The sequence below is a fragment of the Gekko japonicus genome, unplaced genomic scaffold, assembly GCF_001447785.1.
Source record: "Gekko japonicus isolate JY-2015 unplaced genomic scaffold, Gekko_japonicus_V1.1 scaffold2070, whole genome shotgun sequence".
In the NCBI taxonomy this organism is placed as follows: Eukaryota; Metazoa; Chordata; class Lepidosauria; order Squamata; family Gekkonidae; genus Gekko; species Gekko japonicus.
In genome coordinates, this window is record NW_015162013.1 from 281103 (window position 1) to 296886 (window position 15784).

The following is a 15784-nucleotide window of genomic DNA, read 5'->3' on the forward strand; positions in this document are numbered from 1 at the left end:
GAAAGGGGAGACTCATAACCAGCACGGGAAATTTTCACAGCAAGAGCATCTCAATACCAGAGAGAAGAAGAAGAGGAGGAGATTGGATTTATACCCCGCCGTTCACTACCCAAAGGTGTCTCAGAGCGGCTTACAAACTCCTTTCCCTTCCCCTCCCCACAACAGACACCCTGTGGGGTGGGTGGGGCTGAGAGAACTCTGATACAAACTGCTCTTTTTCAAGGACAGCTGTGCCAGAGCTTGCAACTGACCCAAGGTCACATCAGCAGGTGCAAGTGGAGGAGTGGGGAATCAAACCTGGTTCTCCCAGATTAGAGTCTGCACACTTAACCACTACACCAAACTGGCACACTACATTCCCACACAACTGCAGTATGGCCGTCCAAATTATAATTTGCTGTAGTACCAGACCAGGAGTCCCTGATATGGCGCCCACAGACAACTTTCCTGGTGCCTGCCAAGTGTTTTTAGGAAGCGGAAGAGCCGCATAGGATGCCCAGCAAGGCTTCTGACTGAGTACTGAAGAAGAGATTGGCTTTATGCCCCGCCCTTCACTTGGGAGTCTCAGAGCTGCTTACAAACCCCTTTCCCTTCCCCTCCCGACAACAGACCCCCTGAGAGGTAGGCAGGGCTGAGAGAGCTCTGACAGAAACGGCTCTTTTTCAAGAGCAGCTCTGACAGAACTATAGCTTGCCCAAGGTCATCCAGCAGCTGCGAGTGGAGGAGTGGGGAATCAAACCCGGCTTTCCCAGATTAGAGTCTGCGCACTTAACCACGACACCAAACTGGCTGGAGATTTGACTGGGCAGATTTTTTTAAATGCTGCTCTGGCAGCAGCTGCCACCACAACCCAAGGATCTGCACACCGAGTGACTGAAGTTAAGCTGTTGCATTCGTTTTGTGGCTGGCTGTGCCTCCTGCAGCAGCCGTTTTGTGGCAGTCATTTTGTGGCTGCCCCACCATGCCCCATCAGAATTACAAATGTGCCTGCAGGCCCAAAAAGGCCGGGGACCGCTGCCCCAGACAATTTGTAACCCTGTGCCTGCACAAGAGAAAAAGGAGTGACAGACTATGGCATGCGCTCCCCTTACACGTGTGCATCCCACTTCATCCAGACAGAGACATTATACAGCAGCTACCAGGCCTTATTCAGCTGAGACTCAAGAGTTGTTCACACCAACACTGATGCAAAAATTCAAGGCACAGGGCAGATTAGCCTGTGCAGATGTACAGCTACATGAGGCTGCTGATTTGTGCACTGGACGCCACGTGCCCGAACCCCACCCCACCCAGACTTTCCTGTGGAGCAAGCAGCCGCTCTGTCAAAACACAGCGAGCACAAACAGGGGCTGGCAGAGAGGCTGCAGAGGGCACAGGTTCCTCACCTGCCACGCTGTGAGACAGGAAGTGCACATGAGGTGGCCGCAGGGTTCGATCTTCACATCCTTGTCGTTTTCGGCGCAGATTTTACAGAGCTGGAAGGTGGAGCCCATCTCACAGTACAGTTCGTATTGCTCCTAAAGGTAAGGGCAGAAGATAACAGACAGTGGAATCAAGATGTTTCCCGATCTGCAAGAAGACTGGCGCACCTGGGCAGCTTTTAGAAGCCCGGCTTCAGGGCTGGCAGCGGACTATTTTTAAGCGGCTGACCACCCGAAAGGAGGAAGGAGGAAAGGAAGCCAGTGCCCCAAGCGATCATGGCAATCCCAATGCTCTGAAGAGCCTTCGTGCTGCTTCACGGCCAGTTTGTCTTCCCCAAATTCATATTTTGCATGACCCAAAGGACCTTTAAAAGCTTGTATGCCATAGAACCAAAGCCATGCTGGGGGAGGGGGGAAAGAGAGAGAGAGAGAAAGAAAAAGAAAAAGACAGGCACAGGGAGGGAGGGAGGGAGGGAGGGAGGAAGGAGGGAGGGAAGGAAGGAAGGAAGGAAGGAGGGAGGGAGGGAAGGAAGGAAGGAAGGAAGGAAGGAAGGAAGGAAGGAAGGGGGATAGAATTCTCCTCTCACCTGTGTAACTTTAATGTGATCCTGAGGTGTGGGTTCACAGAGACCAGTCAAGTCAGGGTTCTGATTTCGCCCATCAGGATATAAGTAGCTACAAAGAAGAAGACAAGACAATTCAATTCAACCAGAAAAGTTAACCCCCGCCCCCCTCCATAGCAAAACCAGCTGGGTATGGCACAATCATAGCACCTCATCTCAGCTGGGAAAGACTGGCTACTGGGGGTGGGGGTGGGGAGTTTCATTTGAAAGAGGAACCTTCTTATCAAGGGGACACTCGCAAAACCCAGAGTGCTTAAAATAGCAGCTGGCGAACCACGAGACAAGCTTTTGCACAAATATGCTGGAAACAGACACACTCTCCGCCTTAAACCCCTCTCCTGGCCAATCACACTGGGACACTTTCACCCCCAGAAGTGTGTGCGTTACAACTCTGCTGTCCGTGGCATGACGAGACAGCCTAAACTGAAATGACAAGCTGAGCCCGGTATGTATTTAAGGAGTTCGAGAGTAGTCTAAATGATAGGCCCTCTCTCAAAACAATTATGCACGTGCTTAAGGTCGGAACTGAGCATTTTACAAGCTTAGGTGTTTCAGTTTATTTCTATTACAGTCCTTAGACCAGATATGCTTACAGATATGTATAAAGCTTCAGTGTTTGGCAGGTACATAGCAGCCTCAGCAGCCCAGAGGAATACAATGGCAAACCCTCTCTGCTCCTCTCTTGCCTTGTAACTCCTATGGGGTGGCTACTGAATGAAGACAGCCCAGCAAATCCAGGGCAAGGAAAAGTCACCACTGCTGTGTTGCCACCAGAATGCTGGATACATCTCTACTCTTCCACCTTTTAGTGACAAAAGTCCACCTGACACCAGCAGGAGAAGAGAATTTGATGAAGACTCTCTGGAGAGCTTTAATAACATGCCAGATCCAGTGGATCCTACTACTGTGACAAAAACATTCAAACCAGAAACAGGCAGTGATCTTTCTATGTTTGAAGCTTTGAGAGACACCATTTATTCTGAAGTAGCTACACTGATATCTAAAAACGAGTTTCACCCTCATGTTCTAAGTGAGCTTTTTCATGAACTTCAGAGGCTAAATTCAGACTATTTGAGACAAAGAGCACTGTATGTGTTACAGGATATAGTAGCCAAGCATCCATCTGAAGCCAACACAAAAGCAGAAGGTCCAAAACCTCTGAACTCAATGGCGTGGTTAAGATCCAATTCAGAACTTACTCCCAGCGAAAGCTGATGATAAGACATTAGAGAAGAGTTTTGACCCAGGAGGACCTGCAATGCATTAACCTGATATTGTATTCTCTTTAATGTTGATCAGAATACTGTTTTACAGTTTTTATATGTTAATGTTAAGTGAGTTAAAAGAGGGCAAACCACAGCCAAAATCCCATGTGCAGACTGCATCAATGGGGATCCGGAGCAGGACCCCATGATTTGGTCTGGTGGGGGGGTGTCATGATTTGGGCTGTGCCACCAGAGGCCTACTAGGCCCAGGGAGTCTGGCTAGCAGTAGGGGAGGCTGGGCCTACAAACCCCAGAAGGCCTTGGGAAGTTTTGGCACCAATTTTGACCAATAGAGAAGAAGAGGGCTGGGGAATAAAAGAACTGGTACAAGAGGAAAAGCTGTTCTTCTTCCCAGGAAACAGGGCCAGAAGAAAGAGGCTTCTGTGTGGAAGAAACCCTCATCCTGAGGGAAGGGGGAGTAGTCTAAGGCCACTTGAGATAGTGAGCTAGGGACAGTATATATTTAGACGCGTTAGGGCATTTGATTTCTTTTCTTTTCACCTACTTACTGCTATTATTCCTGCACCTTGTTTGTTTGACCTCCTATAAAATAAACCTTTTCCTTGTTGTTTACTCTGCCTGGTCCTCACACCTATTATTTGGCCAAAAGGGAGGTCTAAAGGTTTGGGAGGGTCCTCTGGGCCTTTTCAAGGGATCCTAAATCCAGAGTGGTGGCAGCATCAGGTGACACCCTACCTGAGCCGTGACAGTGACAATGCAAGACTGCGTCTGAAGAGCACCGACTGTCAGAATGGGCAGTAATCCCTACAAACAGTGCAGAGGAGCCACTTACAAGCCTTCCCTGAAGCCGTCAATCAGTGCTTGAAAGAGGGGTTTGTTGTGGGGGATTGTCTGAAGGATGTTTCCATCGGCAGTGACGTAACCGATCGCCCACTGACCCAGCCGTGTACAGCTCAGCCGGAAAATGTAACTGCAAACAAAAGGGACACAGATTTCAATGCAGATTTTGCTACTTGCCAAATTTCCAATGGATGCTGCAACCTTTTCTTTCAAAAGAATAAAATAAGTAAATCTTCAAGCTTGGCACATCAGTTTCTACAGATCAAAGGAGATGACCCACAGCTAGACAGAAGGAATTCAAACAGCTGTAAGCTGCACCTAAGAGGAAATTTAGACTCATTCATCACCGCAAAGGTGCTCTTCACTTCTTTGATGTTAGACATCAGCTTTGGGTTATAGATCCAGGTGGTTAGCCATGTTGGTCTGAAGCAGTAGAACAAATTTATTAGAGTTCAGTGGCACCTTTAAGACCAACAAAGTTTTATTCAAGGGTATGAGCTTTCGTGTGCACACGCACACTTTTTCAAAAGCTCATACCTTGAATAAAACTTTGTTGGTCTTAAAGGCACCACTGGACTCTTAGCTTTGGATTATATGAGACTTCTGTAGGGAAGGCCGAAGACCCAAAAGAAGGCAGTAAACTCTCATTCTAGGGCTGGGAGACACAGCCGACACACGCTCTAGTTTTGCCACAGTCTGACACTTCCCCTTGGAACAAGGACATTTTTTTCCCTTGGCTCCCAGGCACACGTGTCTCTTTCTATCGAATCCCCACCCACCTTTGTGATCTGAAATGTAGAGGGAAGGCTTGCTGACAAACAAGAAATGACCTGACACACCGGAAACTCTGGACTAGACATTGCAAGCTGCAAAATAAGCCCTTATTATGCAGCACATCTTGAGCGCAAACCAGCCTCGCTGTCTGCCACACTCACTACTGGGGGGAGCGAAAACTGCCCCTAAACAACAAGACAAGAGCACTATTGAGAATGTGCACTTGTTTCTTCTTCCATCCCCTCAATCTCGACCCTGGGTCACCAGGAGAAAGTGGGGGCAGCCGTGACTGACCACCCTTACTGCAGTACAGATGCCTGAGGTCTCTGTATACTCACATTACAAAAGGGGAGGGGCCGTGGCTAAGTGGTAGAGAATCTGCTTGGCACAGAACATAAGAATATAAGAGAAGCCAATGTTGGATTAGGCCAATGGCCCAACCAGTCCAACACTCTGTCACACAGTGGCCAAAAATACCAGGTGCCAACAGGAGGTCCAACAGTGAGGCTGGGACACCAGATCCCCCCCAAAGTGTTGCCCCCACTCCCCAAGCACCAAGAATACAGAGCATCACTTGCCCCAGACTGAGAGTTCCTATCCATACCTTGTGACTAATAGCCACTGAGGGACTCCTGCTCCATATGCTTATCTAATTCCCTCTTGAAGCTGTCCCTGCTTGCAGCCGCTGCCACCTCCTGTGGCAGTGAATACCATGTGTTAATCACTCTTTGGGTGAAGAAGTACTTCCTTTTATCCGTTCTAACTCAACTGCTCAGCAATTTCATTGAGTGCCCACAAGTTCTTATATTGTGAGAAAGGGAGAAAAGTACCTCTTTCTCTACCTGCTCTATCCCACGCATAATTGTATAAACCTCAATCATGTCACCCCTCAGCCGTCGTTTTTCCAAGCTGAAGAGCCCCAAGCATTTTAACCTTTCTTCATAGGGAAAGTGTTCCAACCCTTTTACCATTCTAGTTGCCCTTTACTGCACTTTTTCCAATGCTATTTATACAGGGGCATTATGATACTGGCTGATTTGTTTTCAGTTCCCTTCCTAATAATCCCGAGCATAGCGTTGTCCTTTTTTATTGCAGTCGCACACTGTCTAGACATTTTCATTGGGTTATCTACCACGACTCCAAGATCTCTCTCTTGGTCAGTCTCCACCAGTTCGGACCCCATCAACATATATTTATAGTTAGGACTTTTGGCTCCAATGTGCATCACTTTGCACTTGGCCACATTGAACCCCATTTGCCACGTTGACGCCCACTCGCCCATCCTCGACAGATCCCATTGGAGTGCCTCACAATCCTCCCTGGTTCTCACTACCCTGAACAAATTCATGTCATCTGCAAATTTAGCCACTTCACTGCTTACTCCCAACTCCAAATCTTTAATGAACAAGTTAAAAAGCATCAGACCGAGTACTGATCCCTGTGGTACCCCACTGCTTACCACCCTCCACTGTGAAAACTGCCCATTTAGACTCACTCTCTGTCTCCTATTAATTAGCCAGAAGGTCCCAGTCTCAACCTCTGGCTTCTCCAGTTAAAAAGACTCACATAGTAGAAGATGTCAAACACCTCTGCTTGAGACCCTGGAGACCCGGCTGCCCGACTGAGTGGACAAAACTGACCTCGACAGACCAAGGGTCTGATTCAGCATCAGGCAACTTCATGTATTGGGGAGGGGCTGTGGCTCAGTGGCAGAACATCGGTTTGGCATGCAGAAGGGTCCCAGGTTCAATCCCTGGCACCTCCCGTTAAAGAGGACCAGGCAGGTGATGTGAACAACATCTGCCTGACACGCAGAAAGCCGCTGCCTGTCTGAGTAGACAACACTGGCCTGGATGGACCAGATGGCCTGATTCAGTATAAGGATGCTTCATGGAGTCATGTGACCCTCCAACGGTGTGTCATATTGACCTTCAGGGACAAGACCCTAAAACCACCTGAGAAGTTTTTGACTGAGAGGTGAGATAGAAATCTTTTAAACACATAACAAACATTAACCGCCACACTGCCATTACACTCGACTTCCTTTGACACAGCACACGGTACACGATATGTCAAGGCAGAAAGGGATTCTCTGCCTTCACGCTCTCTCACCTGCCAGGTTTGTGAATGAACTTCTGAAGCCGCGCTTTGACCTCATCGTACGTCAAGAATGCCATGTAGCCCGGGTGAGTCACTGCCAGGCTGTTCCAGTTCCTGAGCAAAGAGGACCAGGGCTGAAGACAAAGAGCACCATCAGTAGCTAGTCGTCAGCAGGGAAGCTGGTCTTCTGACCCCCACTGAGAAAACTGAAATGTACCTGACATCTTCAGACTAGGCCTCCTTTTGTGTATCCCGCGGGACCAGGCCCCCAGCATCACTACTGAGAAGTAGCCCACTACAGTTCAGCTGACCTGACTCCCAAAGAAACATGGGCAGGATCTTGAGATTATAAAAATATGGTGCAAAGTTCTCCACAACCCGAGAGCAGGTTACATCCAATGCTCCCTCTGAGCTGTGGAGTCTTGTGAGCAAAAATTCTACTTGGTGAGTTACTGGCATTAAAGCTGTGAGCGAGCAATTTGGCCACTGCATAAATTAGTTTGCTCTGGAGCCGTCCTTCCTGAGCTGAGACAAAAATGTGTGAGCCGGAGGCTAAAAAACCGTGAGCTAGCTCACGCTAACTCAGCTTAGAGGGAACACTGGTTACAACCCTTCCTCTCGTTTATACTCACAAGCCTGCACAATGGGAGAGTCCCTTCTTCTGCCACAGAACAGAGGCTGGAAGATTCCCAGCTTGCCCACCAGGAGCTAAGATTCAGCTGGGATTTGAACTCCCGGTGAATCTCAACCACCAGAGCACGACTCTAAGGCAGCCCCAAGGGACTGTGGTCTTGTGTCAGCATTTACATCTCCTATTTCTGGAAGTGTAAAATTGCAGACCAACAGATCAGCACCCTTGCTCTGGTCTTCCAACAGACCAGGAATTGGCTACCAGAGGAGAAGATGGCTGCAAGCAGTCAAACTCACTTTATGTATTTGAAGCCAATATGAAGGTTCTCACTCGTTGGTATCTTACCCCAGCTAAATTAACACATATATTTCCGCATATTAAACCTTTATGCTGGAAACGATGTGGGGTAAAAGCGTCCTATATTCATTGCTGGGTGGTTCATGCCCGGTTATCAATAATTTCTGGCTTCTTGTTATTCAAAAGATTAAAGATTTAACTGGCATTATAGTTCCACCAGATCCACTGTTGCTCTTATTGAATTTGTGGCCCGCTGATTCACCTCCTTTATCCTCTTTGAAAATGATTGGTACGCTACTCACTGCGGCCAAAATAGTTATAGCCAAGCATTGGAAAGATCCCAGCCCTCCATCTATACAACATTGGGTGCATAAGGTTTGGGACCTATTTCTATTAGAAAATTTTAATACTTTTTACTCAGAAGCTCAAACGGAATGCGATTTGATGAGCCCACTACATACTTAGTATCCTTTATTAGACAGAATCAATATAGATGAGTTCGACTGGGAAACCCTTAGCAATGTTAAATACAAGTTGTTACTGTATAACTGACACAAACGTTATGAAGCTTATGCACAGTTTTTTAAATTATTACTATTGCATGTTGTTAATGTTGCAAACTGTTTTACTTGTATTCTGACTTTCCTATTGGATTTGTTGATTAGTGCATAAAATTTTAATAAAACTTGTATTTAAAAAAAACAAACAAACAGAGGAGAAGATGGCAGTCTACGCCAGAGGAGACAGCTGGTAGTTTTGGCGTAGTGTGCTTAGGCTTACTAGTCTACCATATAATAAAAACATTGACATATAACAGTAGTTTAGAATTATTATAGCACTGGAAAGATAAAAGCCCACCTCTGGTAAAACAGTGGATCGAGGACCTTAGACCTCTATCAACATCTGAACCCATGGCATATAGACGGCAAGTGTGTATGGACATATTTTTAGAAACTTATGTGTAGATCCACCAGCAATGTTGCTATAATTTTGTCTCGTCTTTATGGGGTTTTTTCTTTTCTTTTTTAAAAAAACTTCTTTAGTTGCTGGATTATAAATTCCTCCCAGATCTTCTTCCCCCGTTTTTTGTTTTGAAAGAAAGAAAGAAAAAAATGCAGAACTCTGGAATAAGGAAGCTATTTTGATCATTAAGCGACACCGGTTCTTTTCTTCTTACCTGGAACAGTCGCGTAAAGATATCAAATTCAAACACAGAAATGTAATCATTGCACGTCAAGTCAATCGTTGATTTTAGCGCCATCGCCTCAAGGCCTGAACTTATAGGGTGCACTTCGTGGAGGGCCTGGCGGAACATCTTCCAGGGGACAATGGTTCTGGTAGGGAACAAATGAACAGTCCACCCGTCAGTGCGCAAGTGGCTGAGAAACAACACCTTCTGCCGCAGTGTGTTCTATGTGCACATATGGATTCACAGCCATGAGGGGAGGAGGAAAGGCAAAGGCAGCTAAGCTCATCCCTAAAACAAGATTTCTTTGCCTCAAAGGAGCAGTTCACATAAAATGACAAGAGAAGCGCTAGTTTTTAACCTGTCAAATTAATCTGCTCCCAAACTGAATGCATGAAGCTGCCTGACGCTGAAACCGACCACTGCTACATCACGGCCAGTATTGTTTACTTAAACTGGCAGTGGCTCTCAAAGGTCCACAAGCTGAGATTTTTTTTCACCTGATCCTTTGGAAATGCCAGGGATTGAACCTGGGACCTTCTGCATGTCAAGCAGATGTTCTACCACTGAGCTATGGCCCCTCCCCAAGTGCCTGCCCCTTTATTTGTGGAATAGTAAATAACCAGGAAGCTGCAAGGCCTTCTGTCTAGGGTAACCTCATTGTAAAAAGTCTAATTAACTGCTTTCAGACATTCATCCAGTAACAATACCATTGGTGGAGGGCAAGATTTGAGTAAGGAGTATAAGCAGAGTTGCCTCCTGGCAACCGACGAGGGATGGGGGACTTACCAGTAGAAAGAAGACATCCTAAGCCATGCTTGCCAGCGTCACGCAGGAAGTGAAGTCATCATGCCAGTGATTTCCAGGTGATGCTCTGGTACTTGGGCAAAAACTCTATGGCAAAACTGGCTTCTACCATAGAGTTTTTGCCCAAATACTAAAGGGTCACCAGGAAGTTGCTGGTGTGAAGTTGGCACTTCCTGTGCAATGCCAGCAACGTGGCCTAGGCCTTCTTCTTTCTACTGATAAGTCCCCCAACCAGCCAGCTGATCAGTGGCTGGGGGGCAGGGGCTGGTGGTGGGGGACCCCCGCCTCCACGGGTGGTGGTGGGGGAGCTGTCTGGCAACCATAAGCAAGCATTTTGACCACTAGCACTTTTCAAGTACCTTTTCATAGACTTCCAGTGTATAACAGAAGCTATATAAGAAGAATTTATGATTCTGGCCTCCAACTACACTTAATCTCTATAGAGACAACCTCCTACTATTACAACAGTCTAGCTTCCTGAAGCTGGAAATGCATTAATGTCCCCCGATCTTACTGCAACAGAAAATACAAAACGCTGATACCACAGTAATGTGACCTACAGAAGGCATACAGCCTCCTGACTGTTAAGACGAAGTTCTTCGTAAATAATATGCAGTGTAACTGTTAATAAAAGTGAAAGGGGAAGCCCCTTTAGAGACACAACATAGCCTTGCATTCCTAGACAGTCTGGTCAGTACTGATAACTCTCTTTGGGTCTACTAAAAGCCACACTGGCACTAGTCCTGCAAAAAAAGGTGGTATCAAAGGCAGCATCGCTGGGAGAACACAGGCACCAGGATCAATATGCCAGTGATACAGGACACCTAATGTATAAACTGACACTTAGTGATTTGAACAGCTTTTTCAGCAGAGAAGTCCCTGGTGCTGGCAATTCTATTCCCCACAAACCTTTCAGGAACTCACAGGACTCCATCATACATTCTTTGATGTCAGAACAGGTAAGACAGGTATGTTCGGCAGCTGTGAAAAGGCCCTTCACCTCAAGACTTGCCAGATCCCTAGCAGAAGATCACCGTGGTTGCCAAGTCAGCTTTTCCCCATCTGCGGCAAGTGCAGCAACCGGTTCCATACCTCTCCACCCGTGACTTAGCTTAGCTACAGTGAGCCACATAATGGCCACTTCCAGACTGGACTATTGTAACTCACTCTACGCGGGCCTACCCTTGTACCCGATCCGGAAGTCGTAGCTAGTGCAGAATGCGGCAGCACGCACGCTGACTGTGACATCTCTGTGGGCGCACATTCAGCTGGTGCTACGTCAACTGCATTGGGCTGCCGACAGAATTCCGGATTTGTTTCAAGCTGTTGGTTTTAACCTTTAAGGCCTTTAGTGGCCAGGCACCAACATACCTGTGGGACCGCCTCTCCCCATATGTGCTCCGACGGGCCTTGCGCTCATTAGACCAGCACTTACTGGAAGTCCCCAGCTCAAGAGACATCTTTCTAGCTTCAATCAGGGCCAAGGTGTTTTCGGCCCTGGCCTCAACCTGGTGGAAAAGGCTCCCAATAGAGATCAGGGCCCTGCGAGATCTTTTACAGTTCCACGGGACCTGTAAAACGGAGCTGTTCCGCCAGGCTTTTGGGTGAGGCAGCGGACGTCAGATACCATCTGGCCCCTCCTCCCGTAATCCGCTGTAAATTGTTGGGTCACTCACTGGACTAAATTGCCTGCTCTGGATCTGCGATCAATGGACTGTATAACCGGGGAGGGAAATTGTAGGCTCTGGCCTCTCTTCTCCCTATTGTTATGCCGTGCCCGGACAAGAATGCCATCTTGTTTTGAAGGGTTGGTGATTTTATAGTATTAGAGTTGGTTTCAATCAATCAATGTTTATTTACAGTCCAAGACCACTGATCAAAGAAATACATATTCAAGAGTTGGTTTTGATTGTTGTGAGTTTTGTACGTTGTAACCCACCCTGAGCCTCTATGCGGGAAGGGCTGGATAGAGATTAAATAAACGAAAGAATGAATGGACATATAAGATTTCTGTACTTACTTTTCCCCAAAAGCTTTCCTCCAGAACTCCGCCGCATCAGCCTTTGTGATCCGGAATGTGTCACCCTGGAAGAGCCCACTCGGGAAAATGCCTTTCAGTTCTGCTAGCATGTGGCTGAAGATCAGGGACAGCTTTGTAAGGTTGCGCCTGCAAGATCACAAATGCACATCTGCTTTAAAATATGAAGCCAGGAGCCACTGGAAATGTGCACAAGCATCAAATGAGACTTTTAAAAGCCTCATTTTCCTGTTTCCCTCCTACCTCACTTGCGTGTGTACAAGCAACACACAAGTGAAGGAGGAAGAAAGCGGGATTTTTGAGGTCTCATTTGGTGAGGCTTTTTTTTTGGGGGGGGGAGAAATGAAACCTTATCTTAGTGCACTCTAACACATAGCTCTTTGGACGCTTGACTTTGCCTCGCAGATCCCTTGTAGGCAAAAAATTTAGAGACACAACCAGAAAATCAGAAATGATTTCAAGGTCATGCAGGAAGTCTGTGATCAGGCTAGAATACAAAAGCACCACTCAGTACATCACTGTTATTTGAAAACTTTTTCCTCCCGTGATATCAGCTTGTGTATATTTTATAATTTAGCCAGACTTCATTGGGGAATAACGCAGACTGTCATTTCATACTAACTTGTGTCTGGCCAAGCACAGGAAACTTACAGGATGATTCAGGGTTTCAAAGGAAGAGAGAGCAACAGAGGAAGCCCCTTCAGTCCCCCAAATCAAAAGGAAAGCAGGACGAAGGAAGCCTGTGGAAATCAGAAATCCTGACCAGAAATGGATTGTCTGGCTGGATTTTGTGTGTAAAACATTTTGTGTAATGTTTCCAGTTTTCAAGCCACCAGGAGACATATTTATTTTGCTTTATACTCAATTTCTCTCCCCTACGGGGACCTGAAGTAGCTTACACCATTCTTCCATTTTATCTTCACAACAATCCTGTGAGGTAGGTTAGGCTGAGAGAGTATGACTGGCCCAAGGTCACCCAGCAAGCTTCTGTGGCACACCGGAGATTCGAATCTGGGTCTCCGAGATCCTAGTCTGAGAATCTTACTACACCACACTGGCCACAGACTGTCTACCTAGTACTTTGACAGCAGATGCAAAGTCAGGCAACGGTACCCTTTGCAAGGAAACATTGACCTAGTTCCTTATTTCTGCCAACTCAAACTCAAGCCACTCAAAGAGTGACGATCCAGTGTGTGGATGTTGCTTTCTACATAAATATTTCTATTTTTATGACATCCTCTCCAACTACGAAACTCATTCTGCATGTATAAAACAGACTTTTATAATAAAAGCAAAAATCTGGACCCAAAAGCTGGAGGGGTAGTTTCTAGCAAGAAAAAACACTGTGCATTATGCAGCTTTCACAAAATGAAACATAAAATAAAATGAAAATTGTAGCTCCACCACCACCATTGCACACACAAGCCACAAGCCCATATTTCCTTCCCATCAATGGACGCATCGGCAGCTGCATAGAGGCAAATGTTGCCCTGTGCCCATTACTGATATTGGGGGCTTGTTTTTTGTGCCTAACTTGCTTAATCTACAGTTCCAGACTACAGTTTGTGTCTAATCTCATTAGCCAGGGTTTTTTTTTCTTAAAGCTCTATGCAGCTTTTGCAAAACAATACTGTAAGGCAATTAGAAAGGTTCATCTCGGTCTATACGCATGAGTTTTTGGAAAAGCAGGCAAAAATTCCCAAGCTAATACCACTAAAGCCCTGCAGCACAGAAATCATGTGGTTCTGCTTTCTCTGCGAGTGACACAAAAAAGGTCCATAACACTTGAGAATATAAAAACAGCCTGACAGACCAGACCGATGGTCCACCTAGTCTAGCATCCTGTTTAATACAGTGACTAGCCAGTTGCCATGGAGGGCCAAGAAACAGGTCACAGAAGCCAAGACTTTCCCCTGAGGCGGAATCCTAGTAGTGGCTTTCATAGGTTTGCTGCTTCTGTATATGAAAGTTCCCTTTCCTCACCACGGCTGGTGGCCATCGATAGACCTCTGCTCCATGAATCTATTTAACTCCCTTTTAAACCACCTACACTCGTGGCCGTCACTACATCCACTGTCAGTGAATTATACGATTTGATTTCTCATTGACTAAAGTATTATTTCCTTTTATTCATCCTGAGTCTATTGCCCATCAACTTCATTGGATGCCCTTGAGTTCTAATATTATGGGATTGGGGGGGGGGCTCTCTAGATATTCATACAATCCTCCATCATGCCCATCCTTAGCTACCTTTTTTCTAGACTGAAAATTCCCAGACTCTTCACAATTTCCTCATAGGAAAGGTGCTCCAAAGGATTATGAAAAAGAGAATAGGTATTTGACTGTTTATATGACGACAGCTGCAAGAATCTTATATGCCAAATATTGGAAAACTATGGTGATACCAACGAAACAGGAGTTTGTGAACAAACTTTTTGAAGAAGCAGAAAATGATAAACTGACTCTAGAAATGAGATTAAGTACAGAGTGGACATTTCAAAAAACATGGAAAAAGATTTATGATTGGTATAATGCAAATGTAATAGAAGACTAGGCAAGGATAGCACAATGGACTTGAGAACACAGAAGAGAGAAGAATGGAAAGTATTTGATATAGAGTTTTTATTAAGTAATTGCATATAAGCATATAATGTAACTGCACTCTTGGTATATATGTTATGTGTAGTAGAGTGTCTGTTTGTAGTGTGTAGATTTGTTTGTTGTAGATTAAAAAAAATTAGTGCTCCAATCACCCATCTCGGTTGTCTTCTGTACTTTCCCCAGCTCTGCAATATCCTATTTGAGATATGGAGAGCAGAATGGCACACGGTATTCCAAATGAGGCCACAACGCAGCTCTATGCAAGGGCATTACAATATCGGGTGTTTTAGTTTCAGTTCCCTTCCTGACTATCCCCAGAATGGAGTTTGCCTTTTTTACAAAACCAGCACTACCAGTTAATGTCTGCTGTGATTTGCCAGTGTGATGGTCCAAGTCTCACTTTTGTTAATGCTGCTATCTGCCTCTTTAAAACGTATCACAAAGAATTCACAAAGGAAACTTACAAAAGTTCTCATGTGCCAGTGCTTGCAGATCAGAGCAAAGCCTTCTGAAGGTGCCACCCTGCAAACAGGTCAAATCAGCAACTGCCTGTTCTTGCACATTCTCTGTGGTGACTCACCTTATGGAACAGTCTGCCTGAAGCTATTAGGAAGGTCCCCCCCATGCTTCTATCGTGTTTTTTTTTTTGCAAAATGTGCAAAATAGAATTGTTCAGAAGGGCATTCTTGCAGAGAATCAGAGCTATGGTGTAATGGACTGGCCTGGGAGGTGACCACAGTTAGGAGATACTGTGTTTTTTCTCCCTATCCTTCAATCCCAGCTCCACTGTATTGTTTTACTAGGGGTTTATGCTGTTGGGACTCAAACACTGTTACCTTTCAAATATTATATTTTGTAGTCAGCTTACCAACTAACTGAATAGTTCTACCATACTTGTAATCTGCCTTGAGGCCCACTGAGAAAAGCGAACTATAAAGGAAAACCATTTTTTAAAATGGCTCGTGCCTTCTCAAGATGCAAATGCCAATGGCTTAACTGCAAAGAAACCAAATTCAACAGGTGTTATTTCCTAACAGTTCTTAAACCAGGCTGCCCACTGGGACAGGGGAAGTGTGGAAAAGCCATGAGGAGAGGGGGGTGCGTTTGGACCATGCCAGCAGTGCTATACGGCAGCATGCCAAGCCCACCTGGACCAGGCCAGTGGCAGCAAGGTTAGGATGGTCATCCATCGCAAGGGCTTGGCTCAGACCTGGCTAAGAACAGCACAGACCACCAAGAC

The 15784-nt window shown here is 46.0% G+C and overlaps 1 protein-coding gene across 1 annotated transcript in view; it reads right to left on the bottom strand.

The window, feature by feature from the left end:
* CBL (Cbl proto-oncogene, E3 ubiquitin protein ligase) overlaps positions 1-15784 on the bottom strand; it is a 60068-nt gene that overhangs the window by 15832 nt on the left and 28452 nt on the right. Inside the window, exons 3-9 of the mRNA XM_015405485.1 lie at positions 11926-12072; positions 9090-9246; positions 6997-7118; positions 4103-4240; positions 2009-2096; positions 1386-1517; positions 988-1042 (exon numbers count right to left, since the gene is read on the bottom strand). Of these exons, the coding sequence (XP_015260971.1) occupies positions 988-1042; positions 1386-1517; positions 2009-2096; positions 4103-4240; positions 6997-7118; positions 9090-9246; positions 11926-12072 (839 nt within the window). The remainder of the gene's footprint in view (positions 1-987; positions 1043-1385; positions 1518-2008; positions 2097-4102; positions 4241-6996; positions 7119-9089; positions 9247-11925; positions 12073-15784) is intronic.